The 15,000-nt window shown below is 29.7% G+C and overlaps 1 protein-coding gene across 3 annotated transcripts in view; it reads left to right on the top strand.

Moving 5' to 3' along the window:
* Positions 1–15,000, top strand: part of brinp1 (BMP/retinoic acid inducible neural specific 1) — a 221,099-nt gene that overhangs the window by 182,027 nt on the left and 24,072 nt on the right. For all 3 annotated transcript variants that reach the window (XR_015489894.1, XM_087251056.1, NM_001328411.1), the window contains 1 exon segment: positions 7,765–8,001. Coding sequence is in view for 2 of the 3 variants with exons in the window: in XM_087251056.1 (XP_087107182.1) it covers positions 7,765–8,001 (237 nt within the window). In the remaining variant the exon portion in view is untranslated.

Genomic DNA, 15,000 nt, shown 5'->3' with positions numbered 1-15,000 from the left:
GCTAGAATAGTTGGTGGTTCATTCCAATGTGGCGACCTCTGATAAACAAGGGACTCTGAAGGAAAGTGAATGAATATTCCTGTGATGGATTTTACAGTATACAGCCACATCCGCATGCATCTAAAGCACCGTGGACATAAACTCAGGGCACGTACAGACAGAACATCTGCAGTGTTCACATCTATGAACAGCTTCTTTCAGAGAGGAAAAGGCGTAGTGACAAGCGCTCGCACTCATGACCACTATTGAACAAACAACAAAGCAAACACACACTGACAGATCTTCAGTGTTCTGCGCAGTCTAATCAAATTTCTTTAGACCAGCGCATGTAACGTTGTGTATGCAAGGTGTTTCTTTTCAAGCGAACAGGTTGCCTGTCACTGCAGAACACAGACTGATTGTGAGTGTTTATTGTAAACTCTGTGAACGGTTTGCTTATTTGCATGAAATCAATGGCATGTCACTGTGGTTTTGTGCACATCTAACATACAGTGTTATACAATGGATTACCTGACAACACACACACAGCTGCAGGCTGTATTATTAAATGACTAGCCGTCTCCTGAAGTATTTATTAGTTTTGTGGTGATGGAATATTATTTTCTACACATTTTAAACTCATTAGTGTTTAATAACTAATTTCTAATAGATAATTTATATAGTTTTTGCCATGATGACAGCACGTCATATGCTTTAAGATACTAGTATTCAGCTTAAAGTGACATTTGAAGGCTTAACTAGAATAGTCATTGGACAATTGAAAATGCATACATATATATGAGAAATACTTTGAGAGTTTCCTCTGTCTGCTAAACATTACTTAACATTTTTTTTTTTGACAGAGCAATGCTAGTAATTTTGACTGTACACTCACAGGCCACTTTATTAGGTACACCTTTTCAACTGCTCGTTAACGATAATTTCTAATCAGCCAATCACATGGCAGCAGCTCATTTAGGCATGTCGACATGGTCAAGAGGATCTGCTGCAGTTCAAAGCGAACATCAGAATGGGGAAGAAAGAGGATTTAAGTGACTTTGAGTGTGGCATGGTTGTTGCTGGCAGACGGGCTGCTCTGAGTATTTCAGAAACTGCTGATCTACTGGGATTTTCACGCACAACCATCTCTAGGGTTTACAGAGAATGCTCTGACAAAGAGGAGACATCCAGTGAGCGGCAGTTCTGTGGGCGCAAATGCCTTGTTGATGGTCAGAGGAGAATGGCCAGACTGGTTCCAGCTGATAGAAAGGCAACAGTAACTCAAATAAGCACTCGCTACAACTGAGCTCTGCAGAAGAGCATCTCTGAACACACAACACGGCCAACCTTGAGGCGTCCAACAGCAGCAGAAGACCACACCGGGTGCCGTCTCCATTTCTGCTGACACAATCAGATGCTCGACTCACAATTTGGCCTCAACAGCATGAAAGCATGGATCCATTCTGCCTTGTATCAGCGGTTCAGGCTGGTGGTGGTGGTGTAATGGTGTGGGGGAGATTTTCTTTGGGTCCATTAGTACCAATTGAGCATCAACGCCACAGCCTACCTGAGTATTGCTGCTGACCATGTCCATCCCTTTATGAGCACAGTGTCTCCATCTTCTGATGGCTACTTCCAGCAGGATAACGCAGCATGTCATAAAGCTCAATCATCTCAGACTGGTGAACATGACGATGAGTTCACTGTACTCAAATGGCCTCCACACTCACCAGAGCTCAATCCAATAGAGCAGCTTTAGGATGTGGTGAGATTGGCATCATGGATGAGCAGCCGACAAATCTGCAGCAACTGTGTGATGCTATCATGACAATATGGAGCAAAATCTCTGAGGAATATTTCCAGTAGCTTGTTGAATCTCTGACACCAAGGATTAAAACAAAGACAAAAGGGGTCAACTCGGTACTAGTGAGGTGTACCTAATAAAGTGGCCGGTGAGTGTATATCTACATGTAATTCTGATGGTTGAAAATATATGTGCCAATAGTAATTTTTGCAATATTTCAAAATATTGATTGCATATATAACATGTATATATATATATATATATATATATATATATATATATATATATATATATATATATATATATATATATATATATATATATATATATATATATATATATATATATATATATATATATATGAAAATTAAAACATAAATTTGTATTTCATTTAAGTAATTTGCATGTAATGTCATATAACAGATTTCTATAAGAGTTCATACAGTTGATGCAGCCACAATAAATAGTCTTAATAGAGCTGAAATAGGAATTTTTTTGTGAGATTTACTTGCTTAGAAACATTTAAACACAATCATGAATTAAGGAATACTTCAGACAGAGGTGTGTGTGTGTGTGTGTGTGTGTGTGTGTGTGTGTGTGTGTGTGTGTGTGTGTGTGTTATTGTGAACCCAAGGCTGTTGGCACTGCCACTGTGGTTGCTCTGCACCCATCCATGAACTCACCATCTGGATTCGCACACAAATCACATTAAAGTTGCAGGAGCAGGAATACATCAAGCTAAATGAATACTGGCTCAGGGCTCACAGACAGTCTGATGGTGAGAGAGAGACATGATCAGTCTTCACTTTACCCAACACTGCCAACCCACAGCTCCAATAACACACACACACATACACACAAACATGTATAAGAGTCCTGTAACCTATAATAATAATGGTGACGTGTATTATACTGTATATGTTATATTATTTATTTATAGCTATTTATTAACGAGTGCTTCAGCATACTGTAGTATTAACTATAGTCAACTGATGAACTGTAATGTATGATGTAATCGTTTTCACTCCAGTAAACTGTGGTGTAGTGTAGTATAATATATACTATAGTTGTAGAAATCTGCAGCATAGTGGCATTTGTTTACATTACTGTAGTTATTGTGTTACCATAGCAACTGTAGAATCGCCACAAAGATTAATCACTGTAGTTTTTGTGTTACCATAGCAACTGTAGAATCGCCACAATAGACTAGTTACTGTAGTTGTTGTGTTACCATCGCAACTGTAGTCATTGCAATAGACTAATTACTGTAGTCGTTGTGTTTCCATAGCAACTGTAGAATCACCACAGAAGATGAGAAGCTGTATTAAATAGTACTTTACTATCATGTGTTTCAAAAACACTACAGTATTTATTATACATTACTATAGCACTAATGTAGTTATTATATATTGGGTAATAGATTTATGTTTCTATATTTAATTTTAATTATGGCATTAGCATTTTTATTGAGATTGTTATTTTTTTCACTATTATTATTATTATTATTATTATTATTATTATTATTATTATTATTGTTAATATTTTATTATTATTATTATTATTATTATTATTATTATTATTATTATTATTATTAATGTTTTATTATATTATTATTATTATTAGTATTATTATTAATATTAATATTATTATTATTAATATTATTAATAATAATAATAATAGTAATAATAATATTATTATATTAATATTATTAATATTATTATTTTATTATTATTTTTATTATTATTATTATTATTATTATTATTATTATTATTGTTATTATTATTATTGTTATTATTAATATTTTATTATTATTATTATTATTATTATTATTATTATTATTATTATTATTATTATTATTATTATTATTATTTTTGTTGTTGTTATTATTATTGTTAATATTTAATAATAATAATAATAATAATAATTATTATTATTATTATTATTATTATTATTATTATTATTATTATTAATAATAATAATAATATTTTATTATTAGTGTTATTATTATTATTATTATTATTATTATTATTAATGTTTTATTATCATTATTATATTATTATTATTATTTCATTGTTATCATTATTATTATTATTATTATTATTATTATTATTATTAATAATAATATTTTATTATTATTATTATTATTATTATTATTTTATTATTATTATTATTATTGTTATTACTATTATTATTATTATTATTATTATTAAAGTTTTCTTCTTCTTATTATTATTATTATTATATTATTATTATTGTTATTATTATTATTATTATTATTATTATTATTATCTTGTGTGTTTTGTTCATTTTTCTTAAAGTATGCCTCAAAGACAAGTTTGTAAATGAGTTTAAACATGCATTATCATGAATACTTCTGTTGACTGTGATATATGGCTAAATATACTCCTGAATGTATTGAAACTAGTGTAAAACTGGTACATGAAAATTACTTGGCAACAGTGAGTATAATAAGAAATGCTGCCCGCTGAAGTATTAGCAGATTAACTGACCTGCCAACAATAAAAATAAAATGACCTTTCAGAAATGACCTTATGTAGTGCTGGTTTATTCAGGATTATCTTCTATTCTCTCGATGATGAACTGTGGGCAGCAGATGCTTTCACTTATTTAATCTTTTGTATGAGGTTTAATTGTGTGTGTGTGCTTGCATGTGCGTAAAGCTAAATAAGTGCTACACAACCTCCAACACAAACCCTATAAAGCTTCTCGCAGCAAATGTGTAATTACTATGAAGCAATTATCTGCGTTCACATTTCCCTCCATTAGAAATGGATATGCTGCATTATATCAGCGATCGCTTCCATTATGATGCTTTATGCTTATGCCGAGGTTTGATTTATTATTTATTTAAGGGAACGATTCAGTCTGTGGCAGTAAAGCCCACCATGTAACTCAATATCTCCTTCTATCGGGCTTTTTTATTTATTTATTTCTGAATCGTGTGGGATGTATTCTGTCTTCTGTTGCTGTTTTATTCTGCATGATAACCATAGATAGCATGTTTGCCTTCACGGCTGTCCAGTGCACTTCCAGAAAGAAGGCAGTATACACTATGATGACTTTAATTGTTGTGAGGATGATTGATTGTTTTGCTCTGTAATAATACACTATAACAGAACATGTGATGCTGCAACGTTATATAAAATATATATTTTCCATGTTAATTAAAGTTTTTATGTACTAACTAGCCATGATGACAACACATACAATGTCTTTTTAAACTGTATAAACTGTGACATCTCTATTAGAATGATAAGATCTAGAGCTAGTGTTTGAATGATTCTCTAGCGTAATGTCTAAAGTGATGACAAAACAGCTGATTTTGCTCACATTTTAAGATTATAAGGCTGAACAGCATGAAATGCCATCAGTCTACAGAGATTTCTCAGAATTTTCCTGTTGTAATTGGGATATCACTGTAATTAACCCCACAAAAGCCAAGGCAAAGCAAACACTAGCAGATTTCTGTGGTATCAGTTACCTGTTTAATAACAAATAATTTCTCCTCTAAGGGCTTATTATTCTGTTTCTGTCGCCATCTTGTGGCAGAACATCAACTGTCTTTGCTCTGCTCAGTATAACAGGCTGATGGCCACCAACATGCTGAATCTGAAATTGTAAATATTTTTAAAATAGGCATCGTCTCTATAAATAAACTGCAGTTGCGATCTAAAATACATTCTCACCTAAATAAGCCTCAAAAGTGCATTATGTTGTCCAACAGCTGCAATATTTGTCAAACTGTAGTGAGTTTATCGATCTGCTGTCACTCTATGTGGGCAGAGTAATACACAAGGGTGAGGAGACTGTTGGAGTGCTAATATTATGGGAATATTGCACGGTTATAAGCCAATCAGATACGAGAACCAGACAGAACTCGTGTATAAATATATATTCGTCAATTGGATTATAATCCTCCCTCCGTTGAATGTATGCAATGTACTTTCAAAAATAAAGCTACAGTACCTTTTGGGGCAGTACTTACACTTTTGTTGGTCAAGCACAGTAAAACCTAAGCAATTCCAGCCATATAGAGGCCAAATCCTGAAATGCACCCTCTCTACTTTTATTATTTTTTTATTTATATTGCTGTTTTTTTCATATATCACTTAATCTCCTTCCTGACAATTTAAGTTAATGCAATATCTACATTTTAAATGATTATATATATATATATATATATATATATATATTTATGAATTTATGTATGTATGTATTTTTTTTTTGTAAATTTATTAAATTATATATATATATATATATATATATATATATATATATATATATATATATATATATATATATATATATATATATATATATATATAATGTTTGTATATTTTAATACATTTTATTTTACAATATTATTATTATTATTATTATTATTATTATTATTATTATTATTATTAAATAACATTACATTATTATAATATCATCTTTAATTGTATATTAAATCATATCTAATTATGTTAAAAATGTATTTTTAACTCACCAAACAAAATATGGTAAAAAAAATACATTATTATATATAGTTCATAGGTATAATTTATAGCTCTAGATATTTATTGGTGGCCCCCAGATTCCTGGAGCCCTAATCAGCCACTTACCTTGCTTATTGGTTTAATCCGCCCCTGGATACAGTTAATAACAAGAGTAATATAATGATACTTTTGCATGATAACACGGCCATCCATTCAGAGCCCAATCACAAACACACACACACACACACACACACACAAACACACACGGAAGATGGTATTATGACAGGCCTGGTAAATAAGCCGAAGCCGATCACGACACAACACATCAATCACTCCTCTGGTCTATTCCATTATGTAAAGTCCACCCACTCCGAGGGGACAGTTCAAAGTCAAGTGGACAAAACTCTGGCAAAACTTCCTCAACAAACACGATTGGCAGCAGAACACACACACACACACACACACACACACACACACACACACACACACACACACACACACACACACACACACACACACACACATACAGAATCACACAGGTCCCCATGAGTCTGTTTGTAATCAGGTTTAAGTCCCCAATGGGATATGAAAACAAGAACACACAAAAAACACACAAGCACAGACTTACATATTTTAGATTATACAGTTTTTACCATTAAAATCACAGCCAGTATTTATTTTTATTTTTTTAGATTGTATAATTTATAATATTGTTATTAGGCATTTTTTATTTAATTTTTTATTCTTTTATTTTTATTATATTGTGTCAATTATAATATTTTTAATAGGCTATTTTATTTCTTTTATTTTTTATTATTTTGTTTTTATTATATTGTATTATTATTATATTTTTATTAGGGTATTTTATTAACATTTTTATCATTTCATTTTTATTATATTGTATAATTTGTTTTATTTTTTTAGGCTATTTTATAAAATTTTTATATATATTTTTTATTTTTATTAGATTGCATCATATTATATTTTTATTAAGCTGTTTTATTTAATTTTTTATTATTTTATTTTATTAGGTTGTATCATTTATTATATTTTATTAGACTGTATCATTTATAATATTTTTATTAGCTTATTTTATTTTATTTTATTGTTTTATTTTTTTATTGTAACATTTATTATATTTTATTAGGCTATTTTATTTTATTTTTTACTCTTTTATTTTTTGTAGATTGTATCATTTATTATATTTTATTAGGCTATATTATTTTATTTTTTATTATTTTATTTTTATTATATTGTATTTTTTTACACCATTAATTTCAAATCCTTTTTACAGTATTGTTAAAATCAGCTATTTTGAGTGTAGCATTTTTACAGTTTACACCATTAACATCACGCCATTTTTTTAGATTACGCTTCTTTCAATCTGCTGCACTTTCAACCTATTTCCCGCTGATGTGAAATCAATAATGTCTCTGGATCTGGGTAATGACTTTAACATTGATTCTCAATTGCGGTTTGCAGGTTTGCAGGTGATTTTCCCCGAGTACCTGCAGGAGAAGTTTGTGCAGTCGGCTCTCAGCTACATCATGTGTAACGGCGAGGGAGAATACATCTGCCAGAACAGCCAGTGTATCTGCCAGTGCGCAGACGAGTTCCCACAATGCAACTGTCCCACCACTGACCTGCAGATCATCGAAAACACACTCATCGGGATGGCGGAGACCTGGGAGGCTTCATACATTGACTTCGAGAGCTCAGGTATGACCAGTGATGAAAAAACGCTGTGAAAGGATGATGTGTTCACATGCATGTGTGTGAAAACCGGACATACTGTTGGGAATGTAGTTATTGTTTAAGACTGCTTGGCGATTTCATGACGTCATCATACAGTAATCCTGCTTTATCGCACCAGTGACATGCAGTCTAAACAGTTTTACAGTTTATTACCATAAAAACGTGTAGCATTTTTAGTTTGCCATTACAATCACTGCAGTTATTTACAGTGTCTCGTTTTTAGTTTTTACCATTAAAATCACTGCAGTTTTTTGTTTGTTTGTTTTTTTTTTTTTTTTTTTTGCAGTGTAGCATTTTACACTTTTTTTATCGGAAAAGTCACAGCAGGTTTTTTAGTGTAGCATTTTTTTTTTTACAGTTTATTACCATTAAATCACTGCAGTTATTTTACAGTGTAGCATTTTTACAGTTTATTACCATTAAATCACTGCAGTTATTTTTACAGTGTAGCATTTATACAGTTTATTACCATTAAATCACTGCAGTTATTTTACAGTGTAGCATTTTTACAGTTTATTACCAATAAATCACTGCAGTTATTTTACAGTGTAGCATTTTTACAGTTTATTACCATTAAATCACTGCAGTTATTTTACAGTTTAGCATTTATACAGTTTATTACCATTAAATCACTGCAGTTATTTTACAGTGTAGCATTTTTACAGTTTATTACCAATAAATCACTGCAGTTATTTTACAGTGTAGCATTTTTACAGTTTATTTCCATTTAATCACTGCAGTTATTTTACAGTGAAGCATTTTTACAGTTTATTTCCATTTAATTACTGTAGTTATTTTACAGTGTAGCATTTTTACAGTTTATTACCAATAAATCACTGCAGTTATTTTACAGTGTAGCATTTTTACAGTTTATTACCATTTAATCACTGCAGTTATTTTACAGTGTAGCATTTTTACAGTTTATTACCATTAAATCACTGCAGTTATTTTACAGTGTAGCATTTTTACAGTTTATTTCCATTTAATTACTGCAGTTATTTTAAAGTGTAGCATTTTTACAGTTTATTTCCATTTAATTACTGCAGTTATTTTACAGTGTAGCATTTTTACAGTTTATTACCAATAAATCACTGCAGTTATTTTACAGTGTAGCAGTTTTACAGTTTATTTCCATTTAATTACTGTAGTTATTTTACAGTGTAGCATTTTTACAGTTTATTACCAATAAATCACTGCAATTATTTTACAGTGTAGCAGTTTTACAGTTTATTTCCATTTAATCACTGCAGTTATTTTACAGTGTAGCATTTATACAGTTTATTACCATTAAATCACTGCAGTTATTTTACAGTGTAGCATTTTACAGTTTATTTCCATTTAATTACTGTAGTTATTTTACAGTGTAGCATTTTTACAGTTTATTACCATTAAATCACTGCAGTTATTTTACAGTGTAGCAGTTTTACAGTTTATTACCATTAAATCACTGCAGTTATTTTACAGTGTAGCAGTTTTACAGTTTATTACCATTAAATCACTGCAGTTATTTTACAGTGTAGCATTTTTACAGTTTATTACCATTAAATCACTGCAGTTATTTTACAGTGTAGCAGTTTTACAGTTTATTACCATTAAATCACTGCAGTTATTTTACAGTGTAGCATTTTACAGTTTATTTCCATTAAAGTGTATCTTTTTTTAATAGTTTTTCCATTATTAGCATCTTAAACAATGTGTACAGTGTATAATTTTACAGTTTTTAAAATTAAAATCACAACCATTTTTTTAAAGTGTAGCATTTTTACAGTTTTTTACCATAAATCCCTGGCATTGTTTACAGTATATAATTTTTACTAATTTTTATTGCTGAAATCATGCTCATTTTCTACAGTGTATTGTTTTACAGTTTTCCACCTTAAACTCGTAGTCATTTTTACAGTCTTTTTACCCATTAAAATCAGTCATTTTCACAGTGTATAATTGTTTCATTTATTTATTACACTTTTTATCATTAAAATCACAGCCATTTTTCATTCACTGCTGTTTTTTTTTTTTACAGTGTAACATTTTTACAGTTTTTTTAACAGATTAACATATTCTTACAGACCATTTACACAAAAAATATCTATTTCATAAGAACAAAGTGATCTGACAGCGTTATCGTTCTACATTAGCCTGTTAGTTCTGCCAGCGAGTCTGATCTGCAGCCGATTCTACATCCTTTGTCAAATATGAGCGTAACATCATGACTAATAAGTAGCAGAGCACAGAGTCAGGTGCTGTAATCGCATTGGCGGATCGATTCACACTTCCGCGGTGGCGCTAATTGGGCTAAGTGACGTTTGAAGTCATCTTCATTGATTTTGCTTGAATTAAACAGGGGACAAGTGTTTGCTCATTCAATAGAGCTGCAGACCTCGGCTCTTCTAACACTTTGCTCATTATAACACTGCTCTTGCTATACAGATATACTGCATATTACTATTTATCACGCCCTCCATTTTTTTTAACTAAAATTATTTATTTTATTTATTTATTTTTTTTATTTACATTTTTATTTATTTTACTTAGTTATTTGCTTTTTTAAAATGTTAGAGACATTTTATTTTATTTCATTAATTGTAGCTCATTTTTTATATTTTTAATGGTTGTGGAAATTAAATTAAATTAAATTAAATTAAATTAAATAAAATTAAATTAAACTTAATTTAATTTTGATTTAATTTTGATTTAATTTAATTTAATTTTATTTTATTATTTATGTTTCATTTATTGTACTTTGTTTTTGTGTATTTTTAATTGTTGCGGACATTTAAATTAATTTAATTAAACTTAATGTAATTATATATATATATATATATATATATATATATATATATATATATATATATTTATATATATATATATATATATATATATATATATATATATATATATATATATATATATATATATATAATTATATATATATATTTTTATTATTATTTTATTATTTTTTTTAACCAATGTTGTTGCAATATTATCACCATGATTATGTTTTTGAATATAACAATAAACTAGTATCTATTATAGCACAGGTGAATAACACAAAACATATACCGAAACAAAGATATATATCTGGTAATTTAATTTAATTTAATTTAATTTAATTTAATTTAATTTAATTTAATTTAATTTAATTTAATTTAATTTAATTTTTAAATTATTTAGTCAGTTTTATTTTATTTTATTCTATTATTATTTTTATGACATTAGGCTTTTTTATTGCAAATCACTGCACGATTTAATCTATCAGGATCATTTCAGAAATGTTTTTCTCAATAAACGCCTTTATTTTGGGTCCTAACTGAATATATATATATATATATAATGCATAATTATCTGATTATTATTAAGCTATGAATATCTTTAAAATATAAAAGTTTAAATGACAATTAAATGCAAGTAAATGCTATTAAAACTACTATTAAAATGCAATTATAAATGCATGTGAGTAACAAAAAAGATGCATGTTTAAAATAAATGGTAACAATGAAGTTGTATTAGATAATGCATTTACTAGCATGAACAAACAATGAACAGTACATTTATTACAGTGTTAACTAACATTAACTATGGAAATAAAGTCCTTCATTGTTAGCTTGTAACTCACGGAGCATTATGTAATGTTAACAAGCATGAATTTTGATGTTAACAATGCATTAGTAAATGTTCAACTATGATTTATAAAAGCTCCACAAGTCTTGTTCATTATTAGTTCATGTTGTTAAGTATCAAGCGTGATCAAATAAATATGCACTGATTCCTGAAGGTAAAAGTGTGCGTTATACTGTCGTGAATCAGCTGCTGAGTCTGTGCTGGCTTCCTCGTATGGAAAAGACTTGCATGCTAACTTGGGTCTGCAATAAAGCGAGCATGAATAATTCAGCGCCCCACAATGCTTTCTGTGGGAGAAGAAGCGCTTCTTGCGGTTTATTGTAACAGTCAATTTCACCGCAGCGTCGGCCTGAATCACAGCCACGGGCAAGAGCTCCGAATCCCTGAAGAAACGTTCAGAGAAATCCTGCGCAGGTTTATGAATGAATGCCAGAGATATCAGAAGCACAGCGCTACCAACATCTGCCTTTACAGGAGGACAACATCAGGCTATACGTGGTACTTTATAGAAAACAAACAGACAACAGCTACAAAAACAAACACAGAATGTGCAAACAATAACACTATCTTATATGGGTGATATTTGTGTTATCTTTAGAGCAGAGGGTTTTCAGTCCAGTAGATGCTACAGACATCAAATATAATCATCCGTATGTAATGAACCAACGGTCTTTTGATTTATAATCAAAATCAAATCAGATGATATTTTTAAATCATGTATGAAGCAGTGTTCTACTCTAGTCATACTACAGAAGCAGAGTTCAACTCTAGTTTCATCAGAGAAGCCAAATTCTATTCAAGCTCCATTTGAAAGCTGTAATCTATTCAAGTTCTATTATAGTAGAATAGTTCTATTCTAATTATAAAATAGAGGAATAGTTCTATTCTAGTTCTGTTATAGAAGAATAGTTCTATTCTAATTATAAAATAGAGGAATAGTTCTATTCTAGTTCTATTATAGAAGAATAGTTCTATTCTAATGATAAAATAGAGGAATAGTTCTATTTCTAGTTCTATTATAAAATAATTTTCTCTGTTGTATTATATAAGAATAGTTCTATTCTTGTGTAAATTGCTTCCTTGTCCTCATTTGTAAGTCGCTTTGGATAAAAGCGTCTGCTTAATGACTAAATGTAAATGTAAGAATAGTTTTATTATAGTTTTATTGTGGAATAATGGTTCTACTCTAGTTCTATTATAGAATAATAGTTCTACTCAAATTATATTATATTATTATATTATATAATAATATTAATTATAATAATATTATATATTAATACTATATAATATAATATTAAATTATATTATATTTAAATATAATATATTATATTTAAATATATTATTTAAATTATATATTTAAATAATATTCCATTTTATACTATTGTAGTTAAATTATAGAAAAAAAATAGTTCTATTCTTGTTCTATTATGTAGGAATAGTTCTTTTCTGAATGTATTCTATTCTATGTATTCTATTTTAATTATATTATAGAATACTAGTTCTATTTTAGTTCTTTTATATATTAATAGTTCTATTTTAGTTCTATTATAGAATAATAATTCTATTCTAGTTTTATTATGGAGGAAAAGTTTTATTCTACTTAAATTATAGAGGCTGTGTTCTACTCTAGTTCTATAGTAGAAGCTGCATTCTATTCTAGTTCTATTATAGATGTATTCAATTCTCATTATATTACAGAAAAATAGTTATATTCTAGTTCTATTATTGAAGAATAATTCTATTCTAGTTCTGTTATAGCAGATGCATTCTATTCTAGTTTCATTATAGAAGAATAGTTCTATTCTAGTTATATATGTACTCTAGTTCTAATATAGTATTATAGTTCTATTATAGTTATATTATAGAGGCTGTGTTTTATTATAGAAGCATAGTTCTATTCTAGTTCTATTGTAGAAGTCGACTTTATGGGCCCTATCATACACCCGGCGCAATGTGGTGCAAGGCAAGGCAATAGTCTTTTGGTAGTTTCAGCTTGGCGCAAGAGTGGTTTTGAGGTGTTGCGCTACGCTGTTTAAATAGCAAATGCATTAGCGCTCATGCGCTCATAGGCGTTCTGGTCTAAAAAGGAAGGCGTTCTGAGGTGGACCGCTGGCGCGTCGCTATATTGAGATACTATAATAGATTTTTCATTAGACCAAAACAAACCCGGTCTAAACTCCAGCGCAGAGTTGCGCCTCGCTTACACACTGCTTAATACACACAAGAGAGCAATAGGCAAATATCTTTACATATGAAAACATTTAAATATTAAGGATATATATAGGATATAATAAGAATAGATATAGGATATAAATATAAAGGATTAAAATATTATAAAACATATTATTTTCTAGCCTACATAAATATGAAAAATCACTGCTTTTATGTCTTCTTCATCTCGGGAGGCTTTTTCAGTTCATTCAATTTGCTTTTGTATAATGTTATTATTATTAGCAGTATTATTTATTATATCCATATTTATATTTGTTTTATTAAAAACAAGCTTAGATTTGCCCACCTCTCAGGTTTTAGACCATATGGGTTTTAGGATATAACTCAGGTTTTTGAGCACACTTCATTATTATTGTTCATTTATTCATTTGCTGGAAATTAGAACTGAATATAGAAATAGTTTTGAAACAAATATTTGCGCTTAACAAACAAAATTAATTATTTATAGACTAATTAATGTCTGTGCGTAAAGGTTTATCTATCCAAGAGCCAAAGTGAAAGTAGATCCATTATCTCTCATTCTCACGCAGTAGATGCTCTGTTTAACAGTTTTCTGTTAAAAAAAGTTTCTGTTTGCTAGTGAAATGCTCAGTTTTTCCACTTAGACTTACTTTGCGTCCTGTAAATAGCGAATGCGCTCTTGGCTCAACGCAGCTGGCTCTTAAAGGGAATGGGAGATGAGACTCTGATTGGTTTATTCTCAAAACACACCTATAACTCATTAAGAAAATAAACTCAACCCTTTTAGACCATGCGCCACAATGCAAAGTAGATTTTCCCGTCTGTAAATTAGCAAAAATGCGTTCTGACACGCCCTGAAAGCGTTTGCGCCCTGCGTTTTGCACTCTACGCATGGACCGTCAAAATAGAGCCCTATAACACTCATATGATGTTTGTCATTGATATACCATTGCAGAATGGTTGTAGAACGTCTCTCTAAAAACAATAAACTATATTCTATTCTAGCTCTATCATATAAGCTGAGTTCTATTGTAGTTCTATTATAGAAGTTGACTTTCTAGCACTCGTATGATCTCTGTCATTATTATAGCTTTGCAGAATGGTTGTAGAACGACTCTCTAAAAACCTTAAACCCTGACAAGAGCGCAGACC

The sequence above is a fragment of the Danio rerio genome, chromosome 5 (genome assembly GCF_052040795.2).
Source record: "Danio rerio strain M-AB ecotype USA chromosome 5, GRCz13ab, whole genome shotgun sequence".
NCBI lineage: Eukaryota > Metazoa > Chordata > Actinopteri > Cypriniformes > Danionidae > Danio > Danio rerio.
Note: the sequence above shows the minus strand (reverse complement) of the source record. Positions and strands in the feature narration are given on the sequence as shown.